This window comes from Microtus ochrogaster, unplaced genomic scaffold, assembly GCF_000317375.1.
Source record: "Microtus ochrogaster isolate Prairie Vole_2 unplaced genomic scaffold, MicOch1.0 UNK36, whole genome shotgun sequence".
NCBI lineage: Eukaryota > Metazoa > Chordata > Mammalia > Rodentia > Cricetidae > Microtus > Microtus ochrogaster.
Genome location: NW_004949134.1, coordinates 442,261 through 463,045, shown reverse-complemented (window position 1 = coordinate 463,045; position 20,785 = coordinate 442,261). Strand labels below are relative to the sequence as shown.

The window sequence follows — 20,785 nt, the reverse complement described above, 5'->3', positions numbered from 1 at the left end:
TGTGAGCCACCATGTGGTTGCTGGGAATTGAACTCAGGACCTTTGGAAGAGCAGGCAATGCTCTTAACCACTGAGCCATCTCTCCAGCCCAACCACTTTCAATTTTATTGTTTGACAATTCCATGCATGCATATAATGAATTTTCATGTGACTAGAAATTCTACTCACAAGAACCTGGCTATGTGACTAGTCTAACTCATGTGGAGGTTAACCTGTTCAGTCCTTTTTCTTGTTTTGCTATATTTTGATAAATAATTGTCAGAATGGCCTGATCAATCAGATCAATGAGCACTTTCATTAATCCAAGATGAAGTTTAACTCATAACACACATCCTACCAGCTGTTCTCATAAAAACAAAACACCTTCGTAAATCACATGTGGATGCAGAAACAAGCACACACACCTGGGACAGAGTCTGTTTATATTCCTCCCTTTAAATGTACCATTAACCTTCCAACATGTAGCATTGTCATGGCTAACAACAAGAGTTAATATGCTATAAAGCATCACCTAGATACGAGCAAATGACTTTACTCTTTAGACTAGGTGGTTGTTGGTAGGATTTCCTGCAAAATATTTAGATATAGTTGCTATATTTTAGTTACATGAATTATAGTACCAAAATATGCATATAGAGGTCAAATATTGGCAGAAACACAAGATTATTCGTATATTCATGAGTAGAATACCAATATAAGCACTTGTGTAAAAATCCTGGAAAAATCTTTTGGCGGGAGTGGGGGGTCTAGACAGAGTTTCTCTGCGTAACAGCCTTGGCTGTCCTGGAAATCACTCTGTAGATCAGTTTGGCCTAGAACTCAAAGAGATCCTCCTGCCTCTGCTTCAAAAGTGCTAGGATTAAAGGCTTGTACCACAATGCCCAGCAAAAGTATTCATCTTTATACAATGATTCAAATAGTTATTTCCTAAAGAGAAGAAAATTTGCTTATTATTTATTTCCTTATACATTTTTCTACTTACAGAGTTGGCATTTATACTAAAAAGTAAAAAAAAAAAAACCACAGGCAATAATAATATAAGACACAAAATAGAATATATTTTCAGAGATGGCAGTTGCAAGGATATTCTCAAATGGTAACCTTTATTTGACACTGACAAATTTCATACACTATGTTACAGTCGGCTTTATTGAGAACATCTTGAGGGTAATAAACCGTCTGGGTAAATCTTATAAGCCTTACATATGACAGGTGTCACTTAAAAGTATGTTAGGAAAAGGAGAAAAAAACTCTCAATACCTCACAGAAGAGTAACCTGTCTGTATGGAAATGGGGATGGGCACTTATATGTGTATTTTTTAATGAGATTCTTGATTCAGCATAAAGGCCAGGAGCAGGGAAGTAAAATGATAAAACCTATGACTGAACTCCTAGAAGGAAGAAAAGACTTCTGAAGAAAATTGAAGCTTCTCAGGAAGTCACATGCTAGATATAATAAAATTCTTTGAAGCATTGGTGGGGGAGGGATAGCTACTGAGCCTGAAGTTCTAGGATCAGGAAAGAATAAAAGGCAGAATATAAGGGTTTCTTTCAAGTGATTTTAAAGACTCTGCTATTTCAATGTACTGAGATGACAGGTTGCAAAAGGAAATGAGGTGTCTTTCTTCAGAATGAAAAGAATTGAAATAGCTTTGGTCATAGACTGATAATAAAACTAACAAGGAATTCTTAAAGTACTGAAAATAATCATACCTGCTACCAACTTCTAAAACTTTTCCTGATTAATTCATCACAGAAAATTCCCTTCCATTTGGAACTTCAGTGGTTTAAACTACTATTACAGTTCATCAAACCGTTACCACATTTCTTTCTATGGAATATGAACAAAGAAAAAGAAACTGTAAAACGCTTCATTGGATGTTTAGAATAAGAAGTTATCAGACACATTTTACTAAGTCACATGAAGAGGTAGAAACACTCGCAGTTCCTCCTGTGAAGTTTCAGTGTAACATGGAGAAATAAGAGTCCTTCTAGGCAGGAAAGATGATAACAGAAAACAGTGAGTTCACTGACTCCTCAATTATATTTTAATAATAAATAACACGCATGGGCTATCACTATGTCTTGCACAAACCATGTTTTATAAGCTTATACACTCCCCCTAAAAGAATATTTAATTAACCTCAAAAGTCAGTAAACCTAAGAACTGTGAATCACGTTTATTAAAGCATAAGAAAGCCAGGCCTGCCTTGTGCTTATTTCTGAGCTATCCATTCAGCCTTTGAGTATTAGGACAACCAGGTTAACACAAAATGTGACGAAGTGGACCTTTCCCTTTAACCCAAACTCTTCTCATAAAAACAAAACAAACATCTTTGTTAACCACACTTGGATGCAAAGACAAGCACACACACCCAGGACAAAGTCTATTTACATTGCTATCTTTAAATAAATAAAAATTTAAGCAAATCTACTGCAGTGGTTCTCTACCCAAAGCTGGAAACTTTTGTTTCAATTTTCCTATTTTGTGCATATGTACTTTGGGAAATTATAAAGGATAGGCATGGCTCTTGCATAAATCCCCAAGTGAGTCAGACAGTATATGGTCATGGGTTAGCTGCCACTATAAAACTTTCAAGGTTAAAAGAGAAATGATTTTGTAGGTACTCACAGGGACAGAATATGCTAATTAACAAGGATATCCCAATATATTATCTTCTATAAGTTAAAGGGGAATTTACTACTGCAGAAGAGAGCTGTCTCAAACTAAGCAAAAACTTCTATTTGGTCAAGTTATTCAGGTTCCTTATTGCTTGTTGCTTTTATCATTTGTCACCATGTATGTGCATAAACCAGACCATGGGTACATCTGTCTGTAGGAAAGGGATGAGACTTCATCATAGAGCAAACAACCAGGAGACTGGACACATCTCTTCTTCATTCATCTCATTAGCCTTCTTTCAGTTGTGTTACCAAATCTAACTACAATAGAAGCTAAGAAATGTAGCCTGTAACTGAGAATCCACATATTCACCGAATACTTTAGTGACAGATATAAGGAAATAGTAAACACTGGAACATGCTTAGTGGTTTCTGCTTCAGTAGTTATCAGACTGGGTTTGGCGAAATCAACAAAAACTGAAAAAAAAATAAAACAGAAGTAATTTTAAAAGGAGAGAAAGCAATGTGCGGATGGGGTCCATCGTAGAGTAATATAACCAGTGTGAATCCATAGATATGAAAGATAAGAATTATCTACATTTGCATAAGTTATCCATCACATCAGCACAAATATCCCCTTTGCACCTTCCTTCAGTTTCCTCCTTTCCATATTCCTGTCCATTTGTTTCTTTTATTTGTTTTCCTTTGACTGCTTGTGATGTTGAGTTCTAAGTACTTTGCTGATTACTCATTCCAGTTAAACATTTTTCCTGTGCATTTCTAGTGGCTAGTTTAATTATAGTTGGATTTTGAAGAGTAATAATTTGCTTCAAATGCACACGACCCTATGTATCACAAGGGATGAAGGAATCAAGGATATAGAACAGTGGCTACACAATTACAAGGGCAAAAGTACAGTACATATTTTTAACAAGATACAACAACAAAAGTCACAGCATCGCAAAATCCCAAAGCCTCTGCGATAACAATATTCAAACGTCTGCAACAGGAAGACGTGCATAACTTGAAATGATTTTAAAATGACAAAATTTATAAGCAGTTCTGATGTCTTCATCAGCAAGCAAAGTACCATGACTTCTATCCACTGCTAAATTCAGGAGCAAATTTATTTTTGCTTCCACCTCATAGACATTGTTAAAAGTTTTTCACTACTGATTTGAGCAAGTCTGTGTAATGTCAGTTGAAAGAATCTCACTGCAATGCTATCCCCCTTGCCAATCTTTATCTTATACCTACCTTTGGCAACATCCTCAGGAACCAGGTATCAGGTGACACTGGGTGGCAAACATTTTTGTGTCCCTTTCTGCACTAATCATTATTCTAGACACCTTGAGCTTTGATTTGACACAGAAAGAACACAGCCTTCAAGAACTAAACTATAGTTGTTGTTTTTTTTCCAGGAATCATTGAGCCATTTCAACATAATGGGGTCATCGTATTCCCATTTTCATTCCTTCTTTGCAACTTTATAAAATTCTGACTCTGCTACAGAGCCCTTGGCTATGGTTTTTCTTTATTACAACAGTTTGGAAGCAATTCCAACAGTTCACTCAGACTTTAAAGTGCAACTCTCTGATTCTTGAGTTGGGTAATTTGGTCTAACTTCATGCAAGACCATCATTTAAAGAAAGGCTCCCTTCCCATAATAACAGCATGTCTAAAAATAATTACAGTCAGTAAATCAGCCATCTCATGGGTATTTTGAATATATACTGACTTGGTTAATTCTAACTTATTTGTACTCACTTAAATTCTCTGACAGCCTATTGCCTGGCCACACATGGCTTTGTTCTTAACAAAAGTGGCTGGCAAGGTAGTTTGCTACAGAAATCTCACACAAGAACTGGATTTGTTTAGCAAATTTTAAAATGCATTCCTTCTTCCTCTCTTGTGATTTTGTTCCCTTGTAATATGAGCAGATGTTAGACCTTGCAGGAATAACCTTTTCAATCATTATTGTAGCACACCTAGTCTGTCCCATGACTTTTGCTTTCTTTCAATGTTCTCAGACAACTCTTTGGTTTTAGAAGAACTATCTACAGGTTGAAGCAGGCAACTCTTTGTTGCCATAGGTCCTAATTCTTGTGTAAGCAAAATGTCTTAAGATAGCTCTAAAAGCACTTTCTTTCCTGTCTAGAGTAGGGTAGAAGCAGACATGGAATACAGAGAAAGATACAAAGAGAGAGGTGGCAGAAAAGAGATCTTTTCATTTTATGTTTTTAAATAAAGGCTTTAAGCTTTCTGGGAAAAGCAGCTCTTCTGTATAACTAATGACAAAAGATAAATATGTTTTGTAAACCACTTTCCTTTTATCTTAAGTGGGTAGTCTTTGGTAAAACATTTAACTTTACCATGATCATAGAGTTATTTTAATATACATGATTAATGATGCAATAAAATTAAGATCCCCTTCCTACTCAACAACTCATTTAAGAAAAATGCTCACTATTTCCTAATTGCAGCAAGTAAGATCTCTGGATGCTGATACTTTTTAATTAGGGAAGAAATTTTCTTTTAATTAGGAAAGGAGGGTTGTTGGGGTGTGCGTGTTTGTGTGTGTGTGTGTGTGTGTGTGTTTGGTTGTTTGGTTGGTGTGTTTGCTTTTTGTTTTTCATTATTTCTCAATAAGTTCAAGAGTGTCCTCTAGTGGAGAGATGCTCTGGTCTCAGCAGTTTTAGAAATGACTAAATTATGTCTAATTAGATGCTTTCATTAAATAAGAAATGTTCCTACTTAGCTGACTGAAATTTGCTAGTTAAAGGGAAAATGTATTCTTTTCCCTTTAAGACATGCTCACAATATGGCCTAGTTGAAAACCTGCACTGTGACAAGCATTGTTCTCATTTTAGATAGCAAATGATTTTTTATGATCAATTTCCGTGCTTCCTTCAGAACCTAGTGAGATTGAGCTGACGGTGCACCTTTCTGCCAAAAAGGCAGCAAAAGCATTTAGTGCAATTTACTGTAGCTTTTACAGATATCAACTGGCAGCGGCAAGAATACCATTCCCTTCCCTTCTCTAGCTCTGCCTGACTGATAGAGCTGAAGTGCAGAATTCTCTGGGCCACCGTTTAGATATGTCTCTCATTATGTGGAAGAAATTTAGTGGAGAAGAAATCTAAATAAATACGTGTCTCTCCCTGTTACTTCTGGCATTCTAGCCCTAATTTCCTATATTTGTATATTTGTAGTTAAGCACTAATTAGTATAGAGGTGAGATACAGAGGTGAGTTCTTCTTCAATAAATAAATGTAAGAGGATGAAGAAGAGTTCTGATGCTAGGCTCTCTGTGTCACAGTTAAAATTGCCTTACCAGAAATTGTATGTTACAGCAATTTAGAAATGCAAAGAAAAGAGGGATATTAGCTCCTGATAACAAGATGAAGAGTTAGTTAGACTTAAATGAAGGACATGTATTTTTTTAATGCTGGTTCTTTTATTTGGAAAAAGCTAAGATAAATAACAATAATAATGAGAAATGGTATTGGTAAAGCCCTGTCAGAAACATATTATGTGCATATAAATGTTGCTTATTTTTATGATATGCAAGCAAAATCATAGCATTCGGGTTACCAGATGTTTTTCAGAAATTGTACCATCACAACTTTCATGCAGTGTAAGAAGAGTGAATTTTGGAAAAAAAACTATGCATATGATATGAGAAAGTCAAACAGATGATGCTTGACAGGGTCAAAGGAAAAGTCAGAACAGCTGGTGTCTGTGAAACAAAGGGCTGGGGAGCTAAATTGTAAATGGAGATATTATTATTTTTTCCTAGATTTCAGAGGGAAGGTGGCAAAAACAAATCAGTTCAGTCATTATCAGATGGGAGGGGGTGATAATATGCACATCTATCAGTTACGGAATTCAATAACAGGATCCAATATCTCTGAAAGATATGCCATACACTGGCAAGTCATGTCCTGTTAGAAACTGTTTCTGCCTACATTCTTTTGGAAACAGGATCGAATACTACGGCTTGGTTTAAGATCAGTGCTCCATTTGTATGTCTTGTTTCACTACACCGGCTACTACTCTTTATGACATTGTCCTTCTTGGCAGCTGCCCTATCCTTAGTTCCTGCTTATGGTCTTAAACGTTTCTCTTCCTTTCCTTCTCCCTTTCCTTTGCTTCAGGAGTTGAGGGATAATAGGGGTGTCTCTGAGTCCATTTCTTAATTTATACAAGCTTTAAGACAAAGTTAAGTCATTCTACTGTTAAGGGATACGTTTTTAGCCACTTGAATAAAATGACCCAAATTTTCTAGACTTCTCACTTTGTCAAATCAAAATTCTGTCAGATAGTGTCTTAGTTTCTATGGCTGGGAAGAAACATCATGTCCAAGGCAACTGCTAAAAGAAAGCATTTAATTGGCAGATTGCTTCCAGGTTCAGAGGGTGAGTCCACGACCATTATGGCAGAAAGTGTGGCAGCAGGCAGGGATGGTACTTGAGCAGTAGCTGAGCGCTTACATCTTATCCATAAGCAGGAAGCAGGGCGAAAAAGGTGAGAGAAACAGAGACAGTGTTCAGGAGAGATTGGGCCTGGTATGGACTTTTGAAATCTCTAAGCTCATCTCCATTGACACATGACTTCCAACCAAGCTACACCTCCTAATCCTCCTCCAAAACAACTCCACCAACTAGGAACCAAGTGTTCAAATATTTTAGCCCATAAGGGTCATTCTCATTAAACCATTATAGGTAGCAACATATTGTAACAAATTTTAAGTAAACTGTCTTAAGAAAAGTAAATAAATAAATAATTAAAAAAGAAAAGAAGAAAGAGAATTTAAACCCATATTTCTCTCAAAATAAATCGTATCATTTTGTATTATGAAAATAATACCCTTCCATGAAGCTTCTTCCCCAAACTGGTATATGAACCTCTTTCTTTAGTACTGAAAATAGAACCCAAGGCTATAGAAATACATGGGAAACATTCTACCATTGCCTATGCACCAGGCAAGGAATAGTCATCAGAGGCACTAACTAAGCTGTCTTTTCATTGTTTTCCTTTTAACTAAAAGTATACCCAGATATATGTTATATAACAGTGGAAAGAAAACTTTGCAATCATTCTGGTTTTGTGGTAATCTTTGTGGTTCTAGATTCCAGTGAAAATTGTATAGATATGCTTTTCAATCTGTCAAGGTTGATATTGCTGTACTTTGTATCCTCCAATTATAAGAAACAATTTTCCCACACTGCTTTAAGTAGCCAGAACCTGGAAACAACTTAAATTCCCCTCGACTGAAGAATGGATAAGGAAAATGTGGTACATTTATACAATGGAGTAGACAGCAGAGAAAAATAATGATACCTTGAAATTTGTAAGCAAATGCATGGAGCTAGAAAACATCATATTGCGTGAGGTAACCCAGACCCAGAAAGACAGTTATCATATATACTCACTCATAAGTGGTTTTTAAACATAAAGCAAAGAAAACAAGCCTACAAATCACAGATCCAGAGAACCTGGACAACAATGAGAACCCTAAGAGAAACATACATGGATCTTATCTACATGGGAAGTATAAAAATACAAGATCTCCTGAGTAAATTGGGAGAATGGGGACCATGGGAGAGGGTTGAAGGGGAGGGGAGAGGAAGGGAGGGGAGCAGAGAAAAATGTATAGCTCAATAAAATCAATTAAAAAATGACAAAAGAAATAATGTATTTCCTTGTACATAGTATAGTTGTTTCATAATAATATTTAACTCATTAATTTCACATTTATTTGATTGTATAATTTGAAACTAAATGTAATTACCAGATGACAATTCTTGATTACATTATTAGAAACCAAGTTTGCAGATTATTATTAAATTGGTAACTCATTGTGTAGAGGTAAATCTAATACAATTTCCAAGCATTCTTCAGATCATGAAATACAGCTTCAATTTTCAAAACTTAGGGTGGGGAGATAGTGTTTTAGAGCACTTGCTGGTTATTCAGAGGACCTGCATTCAATTCCCAGCACAATTATGGTGGCTGAAAATCATCTATAATGCCACATCCAGGGGATCTGACAACCATTTTTAGGTTCTGTGATCACCAGGTACATGTGTGGTGTACATATGTACATAAAGGCTAAACATTTACATATATTTATAAAATGAATTTATATAATGAACATATATAAATATATCTAATAAATATATTTATATATAATTAATTTAAGTTTTTCCAAACTTACAAACTTACTTCTTTAGGGGAAAAGAAAATTTCTTTTTTTCCACTAAATTGCTTTTAACCATTGTTTATTTCTACTGGCTCATAATATAGTAAGGTATATCCTTGCAAAATTTCATACTAGATTCATAGAGATCTGCCTGCTTCTGCCTCTTGGGTGCTTGGATTAAAAGCATGTGCCACCATGCCCAACTCACTTACATGTCTTTTTTGTTTTATCTATCTATCTATCTATCTATCTATCTATCTATCTATCTATCTATCTATCTATCTATCTATCGATAGATCTATCTATCCGTCTATTTTGGTTTTTCAAACAGGCTTTTTCTGTGTAACAACCCTAATTGTCCTGGAACTTGCTCTGTAGACCAGGCTGGCCTCGAACTCACAGAGATCCACCTGTCTCTGCCTCCTGAGTACTGGGATTAAAGGTGTGTGCCACTACCACCTGGCTCACTTACATTTCTTAATGGTACTTTTTCTCCATCTAAAGTCTATACAAATGTGTTGAGATGGTAGATATTTTGTTGTCTAGGAACTATTACATAGACTCAGTTTATTCTACAAGATATTGATCCATCTCTTGCACTTAATTTTTGTTGTTGTTTAGAATGATTCTAACCCTACACAGTGTCTCATTATGGAATAGTAATACAAAAGAATTTTCTCTTAGAAGGTGAACTTCTAAAACTTAATAGTAAATGGTTTTATGTATGTGTTTCATTTGGATATTTAAAAGAACTCATACTTTAGAAAATAAAAATATGTGTTTTTTAGATAAAATATTCAATCACACTATGCTTGGTTTTAGGGTTTTGTTGTTTGTTTGCTTGTTTGTTTTGTCCAAGACAGGATTTCAAAGAGACAGTATTTCAAAGAACAGGCTATCATCTAACTTACTATGTAGACGAAGATGACATGGAAATTCTCATCTTCTTTCCACTACCTCCCGAATGCAGTTTATCTTAGATTTTTTGTTATTGTTTGAGAATTTCATGATACAGAAAAAGTCTTATGACCAAATGTACCCCCCAAGCCCTCCTTTCCAATTTCAGTGCATTTTTCATCCATTTTTTTCCAAGTTTCATATGCTTTCATTCTAAATCCACTGAGCCACCCTATAGATACTATAGTTATGAATAATCTCAAGAGAATTAATTATGGCACAATGTAGAAAAATAAATACAAATATCCAGCATCAATTACTTCTGATTTAGTCAACTAATTGTGTTTCTAATATTTGACTTTTAATTATTGGATTATCAGCCTACTTATAGAATTTATGACCATGTGGTAATAAGCTCTTGTCAACTGATGAGGACTCACCTCAACATATTATTGAAGCAAACATCTGAATTAAGAGACTCTGCATTTGGAATGTGGAGCCTACTATATAAGATTGATTTGGTCTTTTGAGATATATGGACAGGTAGCCTTAAAATAATGATGTAATAAAACGTTACTTACCAAAGAAAAAGAAGAAGTTGAGTATGGTGATAATGTCTATAGTCCCAACACTTGGGAAGCTAAGAAAAGAGAAACAGGAGTTACAGGACAGTTTGTGTTACATACTGAGTGCTAAGCTAGCCTGAGGTACACATCAAAACCCTTTCTCCAAAATGAAAAAGGAATTAAGATCGAGTGGAAATTTAAAAGCTCTGAAGCGTATTTCTAATTTTTCATTGTTTATTGCATTTCTGATGTATTCAAGACACTGGAATATAAATCACAGCTGTGTCATTCATTTGCTTAGTTACCTTTCCCCAAGTGAAAAGTACCAGAGTCACTGGAGTTTTTCTAAAGAATGTTAGTTAGCCCTTGGGTAGAATTTCCCGTGTGAGCAGGACTTTACTGCTCTTCGCTGTAGAGAGAGTCCACTGGTCTCTATTGGTTTTCCCTACTAGCAGAGCTATGCACAGGATGAGAACTAGAGGCTTTTGTTCAGTAACACAAGTGGATACAATTCAGAAAAACCACTGAAAACTCTCTTTACAGCACAGCACAGCACAGATCAAAATGACTTTCCCTATGACCTATATTGAGAAACAGTTGGTTGCACTTCAAAATCAGTTTATCAACTTCATCCTCTTTTTCTCTTTCCTTTCCTCTGTTCTTCACTCCTCATTCTTCTCCTCCCTCCTTTTTTTCTCCCCCGTCACTCACTTTCTCATTCTCGCATTCTCATACAAACATCACTGTGACACATTTAAATTATGCAAATAAAACCGCATTTTCTATCATCTATTTTGTCAAACTTATTTATTTTAAATTTTGAGATTTTTTGTGTGAGAGACAGAGAGTGTGTATGTGTGTGTGTGTTGTGTGCATGCATATCTGCGTGCCACGTGTGTGCAGTGCCCACATAGAATAGAAGACAGAGACAAGTGCCATAGAACTGGTGTTACAGATGGTTATGAACAACAATATAGGTGCTGGGAATCAAATCCTGGTCCTCTGGAATAACAGTCAGTGCTCTTATCACTGAGCTTTCCTTCCAGCATCTCAGGCTTCTTATTAAGCTCTGCTTTGAGATGTTCCCTGGCAACACTTTTGTGATAGACATAACATTCTATAGTCATTGCTTCTATGTACTATTTATCCTTGGAAACAATTATGTATAAATGATCTGATATTTTCACTAACTGCTTGGTAAGTAATGCCAGAATACTGTAACCTTAGTCCTTCTTGATCCTTTCTGATGCAAGACTGTGTTTGAAAATGCAAAGAGAGCTAGATTTTACATGACAGATATGATTATTTTTCAGATACTATTCCAAACCTTCCTCCAGCTTACCTTTTTTTCTTAAATGAAAGTCTAAATTGTTCAAAACTGCTTACACAGAAGAACAGAGTTGGTGCTGTTCTGGTCTTAACAATACTCTGTACCTCCCTACGTGTTCCTTTACATCCTTCTTTCAAGTATACTTCATCTTCCCCTATGATGAAGTCATTTTATTTCCTCCAAAGTTTCCTCAGTTTCTCACTTGTAGCAAAGTGGCTAAAACCAATATTGCAGCTGGAGTTAAAGGTCAAAGACAAGGCAATCCGCAATGAGAAAGAAAGCATTGCATGACTGAAGGAACCATTTCCTAGGTGGAGCAGCACAAAACCTGAAGAGAAAGGAAGTAACAGTTGGGAATCTACAGAGTTCGTTGTTTAGGGGGTGGAGGAAGTAATGGGAAAGACTATTTCAGGTCCCAGAGAGTTTCAGTTGGCTCTAAAGAATGCCAAACTGAGATACTCATGGTGCAATCTATGTTTATTTAACAAAATTGTACTGTAAAGCAGGCAATCTCTGGAGATTTTTATTTATTACTTACAGTCATTGAATTTCTCCTTAAAATTTAAACTTGATCTTTCAAACAGCAGATTGTGCACAATATTGATATGTGCCCTTTAAGTTACATATCTTGATTCTGTGTAAGATTTGCTGGCGAATTATGGCTACATTGAATTGGTAACAGGCATTCTAGCTGCTTAAAATTAGTAACTAAAACCTTAAATGCATGTCCAGGTGTTAAAGTGCACACGCCTGTAATTCCAACATGAGGAAAGCCATACTTCATTTAAAATTAATATGAATATACATTCTATAGAAATATATACTTAGACAGTATTCAAGAATGTTGATGCTCAGTTATCTTTCTGTAACCTAAGTGTTCCCTAAAAGTGAATTCAATATTAAAACATTTTAAAATGTCTATGTACAAAAAATAGTAATAAACTTTTTTCCTTTTTCATTGCTGACTATCAAACCCAGGACCTGAAACATGCTGTCTGAGCACTTTATAGCTAAACTACAATGTCAGTTCTTAGACCTTTTAAAAATAGCGTCTTCCTCTGTAATAGCCAAAGCTGGCCAAGAATGCACAATATTATCTAGGCTGGCCACAGACTTGTGATCCTCTTGTCTCTACCTCTCAATTCCTGATACTGCACGAGTGTGCCACTTAGCTTGGCAGAAGCTTCATTTTAGACTCTGCAAAGCTTGTGGCTATTTTATGAACTTGGCCTGATCTAGCTCACCAATGGTGAATGACTCTTACATATAGAATCAGAACTTTTAGGAATCTAGTAGAAAATATTCTTAAAAAATGAGCAAATACAAAATACCCACATCTTAAAATATTACAACAGGTGTTTTTGGATTTTTTTCTTGTACAACTGACAAAATTCAAATAATAATACTTATTTTAGCCAATAAAAATACTTTTGTTATTGAAAATGTAGAACCAAGTGCACAAAATGCCCAACTCTTTAAAAGAGGACAGCTGAGTATATTGCACTTTCCTCTTTGCTTATCCTGCAAAAGTCTGAAGAAGAATTTAGGAAATTTCCACTACTACTCATAGCTTAGTTATAAGGTTATGAGGAACTACTTTCCTGGGGCTCAGAGAGCACAGAACCATACAGACTACTATCATAATCTATTGCAACATCTAATTGAGAGAGTTAGCTTACTCTAGATGCCAGCCGACATGTCACTGGGGCATACATTTCAGTTCATCATTTGGCATCATGACGAAGTGTTCTTTTATGTGTTACTGGAATAGGCTCTTACTGGACTTCTATCCCTCACTTACTTTCCAGTTCCACTTGGAGTCAGGAAGTTCATATAACTAGATAAATCTAGACTATTTCAATTGTGTAATGTTGGCTATAGCTTGAGTAAATAAAAGTGTTGTAAATGGCAAAGAATAAACTGAGTGTTCTGGAGACATTAGATTCATAGGTTCATTTTAGTCAAGAATTTATATATACCTTATTAAAATAGTCAATTAACCTATATCTACCATTATATAAAATGATCTAAGCGTAGTAAGCAAAATACTTAAAAAGCAGAACAAAACTTCTTCTCCACCATACATATTCTTGATTTACCTTGATGAAAATTCCAAATATTTATTGTCATGCATTTATTCATTTTAAGGCAATTTTCTACCTAATATTGTTTCTTTGCCAAGAAAATGTATTTCTTAAGGATTTAACCATCTCTTAGCAGCGCTTTCTTGACCTATAGTTGCTTTTTTCCCCAGGCAAATATTCTGCTTTGTTTTTCCATGTATGCTTTGATGGAATGCCTGGAGAGCAATATGTTCCTTCTGTGATTCTTCCCAATAATTCATAAACTCCCAATCTATCAATCTAATCATAAGAAAATATCATAGAGCCTCAATGAAAGAATATCCTATAAGATAACTGATCCTCTTTTAAACCTCATAAGTAACTCTCATTCCATAAAATAGTACATACTGCCAAAACGTAATGATACATTTGATAAACTTGACAAAAAAGGAAAATGCTTGAACAACTATTTTCTTAGCTCTTTCAGATCAATGGAATGGTCCAATCTTACCAGTCAATTTGTTTTAAAGAAGTGGGTGTAAATGGATTGAGGTTGTTTCTCCATCACTTTTCTCCACAGGTGACTCCGCCAACCTCACCTGCAGAGCTTTCTTTGGGTACAGTGGAGACGTCAGTCCTTTGATTTACTGGATGAAAGGAGAGAAGTTTATTGAAGATCTGGATGAAAATAGAGTTTGGGAAAGTGACATTAGGTAAACTATTTTTCATCTTTTGAACACGTGCAGTTGAGTTAACATTTGCTCTGCTAAGTGGGGAGAGGGTGAGCTAAAAGAGAAAAGACTTTTAATCATTTTATCTTTCTGTTATCATAACAGAAATACTGATACTTTTGTGTAAGAAGCAAAGAATTGTTGAGACTGACTGTGGAATTACAAAATGTGAATGCCATTTACAAAAACTAAGAGTAATTCTTTTCATTTTAAATATTTGTATTAATTCATTGGGATTTCATACAGTATGTTTTGAACATATTCACAAACATACCCCCACTTTCTCCACATAAGAATAATTTCCAAAGAGACCTTATGCTAGTAGCTCACTAAAGCCATAATAATGGACAATATAGAAGAAGCCCATTCTAACCTTAGGAAAATCACTGTGCCTTTTGTTTTTAAAAAATCTTTTAAAAGTTACTGAGAAGAACCAGGCGTGGTGGCTAATGTCTGTGATCACAGTGCTTGACAATCTCAGACAAAAGTGTTGCTGTGAATTGAAGGCCAACCTGGGAAACAGAATCATTCAGAGCCAGCCTGGGCTAGGATGAGACAACTGTCTCTAAAAATAAATATTGACAGGAAAGGTTAGCGAGGCACTACATGGACTCAAATGCAAACTTTATATTTTCCTTGGATATTCTTACATATTTAAGCTACCAAGTCAAATATAAAATGTTTGATGAGGTGATGAAGAATATGCAAATTTTTGTTATCTTTTCTACTCTTAACTTTAATGTATAAATATTTATGAAGAGAAAATAATAATAGAAAAAAACCCTTAGATTTTTAGGTATCTATTCTGAGGGCATAATATTTATACTTCTTTTTTTCAATGTAGTTACATATTTATTTACTTATGTTTAAGTATCAAAGTACTCAATGATGATGCAAGTTATATTTGAACATGAAGAGTTAGTTCTAATCATAACGCAAATGATCAAGGATTTTCATAATGATAATTAGGTTATATCCAAATACAAACGATGGATATTTTCTAAATATTCTTCCATATAAAGGTTTTCTATACATTCCATATTTTCCATGACTGTATGTAAATTTAAGTGCTGCTTCTTTTTCAATGTCAAGCCTCTTAAAACTTTAACAAGGAAGTAAGAGAAAATGTTTTTCAGTAAGAATAAAACTGTCATAAAAGATAATTTCTATTGGGATCTTATCTCTGGCAACAAATACACAATATCAATCTCTGGATTGCTCCAATTGGGTTCTGGAAGATCCAAACAGTCAGTTCTCCAATATGGATGAAAATATTTCTTTGTCATTATTCATATTTAAATTTCACTTTTTATCATTTACCAATGCTTTTGAATTATTAAAATTAAAGTAGTATTGTAAACCTAAACTTCGACTGTATGACCTTGACAAAAAGCTCTGGAAAGTTATTTATCTAATAAGATACACACACACACACACACACACACACACACACACACACACACACACATATATAGTTTAGGAATACTGGGGGCATGTAAAAGGATACCTTGTTTAATTTGCATTTGTTTGAGAGATTGCTAAAATATATAACAATCAGATTAGTAAGCATTTACCATTAATTTTAAAAGTCAGCATTAAATACTTATCAGAACTTTTAATCTCTCAGTTTATGGTTTCATATTTCTTTAAAACTATGCAACTTGTTTGTATCATTAGAAAAAGTAAGTCAGGCTGGTGGTGTCAACCAATGTGTCAAAATAACTCGGAAATGTTTTCTTTCTCTCTTACTCTTTTTGAAAATAATCCGATATATAATTAGGCCTGCAGTCTAACATTTTGAAACCTGTTATCTCATTTTTACATCATATTTCTTCTTAAAGGAAAAACGATTTGTAAACTTTTCTCAAGGTCTCCGTCACCTCTCTATCATGACAGTATGACTGTCCTCCTATGAGAGATAATTAACTGCAAGTTCATTAGCATCTCCAAAGACGAGCTTCTGCATTAGAAGGGAAGAGGAAAAAGGCATGCTATCATTTAATTAACTTAGCATCAATTCCTAGCCAGAGTTGCAGCACCAACTCTGTAGGTATATTCTCATCAGATTCGGATTCATCTACATTTCTTTCTTTTTCATGTATGTGTATGTGTATGTTTGTGTGGGGTTTTTGTTGCGTTTTCCTTTATGTTTTAGAATTCTTAAGGAACATCTTGGAGAACAGGAAGTTTCTATCTCATTAATTGTTGACTCTGTGGAAGAAGGTGACCTGGGGAATTATTCCTGTTATGTTGAAAATGGAAATGGACGTCGGCATGCCAGTGTTCTCCTTCATAAACGAGGTGAGTGGGACCTTCCCTGCTTGAGAGATAAGCTGAATCTTCCATAGAAAGGACTTCACTGGACTCCAGTAAAATAAAACTGTTATTTTTATTTTTCACATAAACCTGGTACAAATAAAATAATCACATTAGCATTTGCACATGAAGGTGTTAGTGGACTCATGTCCATAAACACATTGTCCAAAGGTCAGTACTCCGAGGTGAAATGTAGTAGAAGAAAGCCAGGTTTATTTAATGGCTAGCACCTAAGAAAATGGCCATTTGTCCCTAGATGAATGGCATTCGTAGAGAACTTGGGTAAAGAAAGATATGAACTTGTAGGGAGAGGAAAGGAAAGAACAGGCACAACCGGGGTTTATTACCCAAAACAGTTCCCCATCCCTGATTGTGTGACTCCCACTCCAGAAGCTGGTAATTGATGTTGACCTCCTGGGCTACGTTCTGTATTTTTTTTAAATTACTATAACTGGCCTGAGAGTTAATTCTCACAGCAATTACTGTGCTTTTTGTTTGCTAATGCACAGAAGTAGAATAAAGAAGCACATCTTGATTTTGTCTGAGGGCATCCAGCTGTTCTGGGTTTTGTAAATCTAAAGATCACTTAGCAGTTAACATCTGCATCTTTTAGGTTCAGCTTTCTTTAGAATTTAGACTGGTGGACAATGACAAACCACAAAGGGACAACCATGATTGCAAAAAGAAGAGAACGTCATAGATGGATGATTAAATAAGACTCAAGTCAATTTTGGTTTCTTTGCCTTGCTTTACTATCAAATATATAGTCTGAGAAAGATGTCCTCAAGTGTAGGTTTCCAATATGTAGATTTGAGAAAATATTTTTGCAAAGAAAATATTGTTTTGCAAAGATAAAAGAAGATAACAAATGGGAAGGGTTCATTACAGTACCTATAAACAAAAGTTTAGTTAAATGGTAGTTGTTATAAGAAATAGGTATTAGGTCATTTAACTTTATTTTTAATGCAATAGAGTGTGCCATGATTTGAAGGTTATTTCATTACTGCAAGAACTGTGCCTGATGGATTCTCCAATACAAATATTTCTTGACATTTTTTAACCTTGTATAGTTTTTTCATATATGATATCCTCCCATGATTAATATTAACTTATTATAAGTAAGATGGGTTGTTGTCAGGGGCAGTGTCTGAAATAATAACTTTGTCTCCATAGCAGTTTTATCAACTTATGTACAGGTGTCTGTGTGTGTGTGTATGTGTGCCCACGCATGTGCATGTGTGAATTGTTTAAAATAAGACACGATTATATAATGTGACGTATGCCTTTGAGTTAGTGAAATCTTTTATGCACACTAGAGGAGAAAAAGTTTTTTTCTGCATTATGCTAAGTGATAACATTCTAGTCTACTTATTCCAAGTATGTTTAGTACTTGCTTACTCGGCAGATTTGCAATGATTTTAATTTCAAAGCATATCTTCAGTCCAAGAGTCTTTGAGGTTTGCAAAGAGACAGAATGCTGAAGACTGTTCCCTACCTTATTGGGAAACAGATTCTCTTTGAATAGTGATGCTGAAAGGTATCCAAATAAACACCTTGACTGTCAAGGTGACTGACTATACTGTTGAAGTAGCATATTATGCTGGGAAGCGAGGAGAGAAGAAAAGTAAGCAGCAGCTAGCAGTGTTGATTAGTGTAGCTTAACACAGAATTAAAGTTAAACAATGAGGGAATGTGAGTGCCCACGTACAAAATCAGCCTCAGTGTAGGGGGCAGCTTCAATGATGTAGAGTTAACACTTATCCTGCCACAGCACCTTCAAAATGATGTATCAGCTCATACTTGGTCACATTCAATCTCTAGGCAAGCCATTGTGTCTTTGAAATCTGTTAGAGATCATCGCCCTTTCTCTAGTTGTCTATCCATTGGCTCCTGTTTACACTTTCCAGTGCTATTTCCTTGGCAATCAGATGTTTGATAATAGTTGCCTTGATACTACTGAACCTTGATTTCACCAGACTCAACCTACCTGGTACCTTCTATGCATTCGTTATTTCTATGAATCATTCTTGTCACTCGCTTTTTTATTGTTTTTATTAAGCTACACATTTTCTTCACTCCCCTTCTTTCCTCCCCTCTTCCCTTCTACCTTCTCTTATGACTTCTCTTGAATACAGTCCAAATGAAGAGTTTAAAGTAACCTTAAGAATTAAAATAGTGAAGAAAAGCTTAGGGCACATGTTAAAAATCTACTGATTTGGGGACAAGTGAGATGGCTCAGCAGTTAAGAGTATTTGTTACTCTTGCATAGAACCTGAGTTAAGTTTCCTGCACCCATATCGTGGCTAACAACTATCTGTAACTCCATTTCTAGGTGATCTGGTACCCTCTTCTGACTTGCATGGGCACCAGGCACATATATGCTATATATATCCACCTGCCCACAAAATGCTCATAGACATAAAATAAACCTAAGAAGAATTTTAAGTCTATTGATTTGGAGAGCATCTATTTCCATTTGGAGCATGGACGGGGTGACAGTTAGGGGATTATCATGAGCATAGAAGAATGCCAACATATTTGATGTGTAGGGGAAGCTAATAAAGTTGGTTTTGCAGGCAGGCATGATGTCAGGTAAGGGTCAGATACACTCTAGGATATTTCTAGCATGTTTAGCCTAAGGTTAAGCATATAGGGCTACTAAAGCTTCTAACCACAGGAAAAAATAGTTTTGCAGATTCAAGAAAATTGTTTCATAAGAAATACCGTTAATGTCTGATTATCTGAATATGAGGAAGACAAATATGGCCACTTTTAGCTGTTCTCAAATGCATAAGTTTTCCATGATGCCTTTCAAAATTTATATTTCTATAAGCAACATTTTGTTCTTATTAAGATAAAAGCATTCGTCCCCAAAGAATCCTTCAAGTTTTTGCACTCCAAAAATCTCTACTTAAAGTGAATATGCACCTTCTTTTAAGAGAGTTGAAGACATGGGGTCTTTCTTTGCAAGGCAATAATGGATGCATTCTTACCTCAGAGGACCCATTGTCTGGGGTGACCACACTCATCGTCTTGAGAACAAGGAAGGACTTTGGTCAGCATGTAATATCATTATAACTTCACTAATCCTAAGAAGTTCAGAAAGAGATCCCATAGGTTAGATCTTCAATGGCAATGTCTTTGTGAATGTCAGACTTCTGTCAGGTTATCAGTTATGCAATTATTAAATAATTTTCTATATTACTCAAAGAAACAACTGGAAGCTGAAAATTTTAATCTTTTTTTTTGACACCAATTTAAAATTTCTTTAACTTATGGATTTTTCAAATCTCCCTTTTAAACTTGTCCTGGGCAAAATACACTAAAACACTTGTTTACTCTAGAGCAGATGTTCTCAACCTTCCTAATGCTGCAACTGTTTGATACAGTTTCCCATGTTGTGATAACCTCCAACCATAAAATTACTTTTGTTGCTACTTCATAACTGTAATTTTGCTACTGTCTGGAGTCATGATGTAAATATTTGTGCTTTCCAATGGCCTTGAGGCCACCCCTATGAAAGGGTCACTTGACACTCCCCAAGGGGTCAGGGCTCATAGGCTGGGAAACTGCTCATCTAGATCTTGAGCACTAGGAACTGTAACTTCTGACAGATAACGTTTATCCAAAGTTCTGTAAGCATACTTCTTCTACTGTTACTCTCTGTTCAATATGTTGATATAGCATGATTTCAGAGTCCTTCAATGGGTGGCAGGGACTCTTGGAAAGATTGCCCCTGGCTGTCAAATGAGTCTATATTTGACATAGGTTGGATGCTGAATTATTACCCTTCTATCTTTATTTGGAAAGCCCACTTGCAATCTACCAGGAAATTTGAGCAGAGAAAATTCTATCTTAAGAATACCTAAAGTTAGGGCTGGAGCAATAGCTTAACAGTTAAGCGTACTGGGTGCTCTTTCAGAAGTCCTGAGTTCAATTCCCAGCAATCACATGGTGGCTCACAACCATCTATAATAGGATCCCTTCTGACATGCAAGCATACAAGTAGACAGAGCACTCATACCTAAGACTTCTTGAATTTTGCATGCAAATGG

The 20,785-nt window shown here is 35.5% G+C and overlaps 1 protein-coding gene across 2 annotated transcripts in view; it reads left to right on the top strand.

Moving 5' to 3' along the window:
• Il1rapl1 (interleukin 1 receptor accessory protein like 1) overlaps positions 1-20,785 on the top strand; it is a 1,234,859-nt gene that overhangs the window by 1,174,135 nt on the left and 39,939 nt on the right. For both annotated transcript variants that reach the window (XM_005368608.3, XM_026789983.1), the window contains exons 7-8: positions 14,264-14,396; positions 16,570-16,715. In XM_005368608.3, the coding sequence (XP_005368665.1) occupies positions 14,264-14,396; positions 16,570-16,715 (279 nt within the window). The remainder of the gene's footprint in view (positions 1-14,263; positions 14,397-16,569; positions 16,716-20,785) is intronic.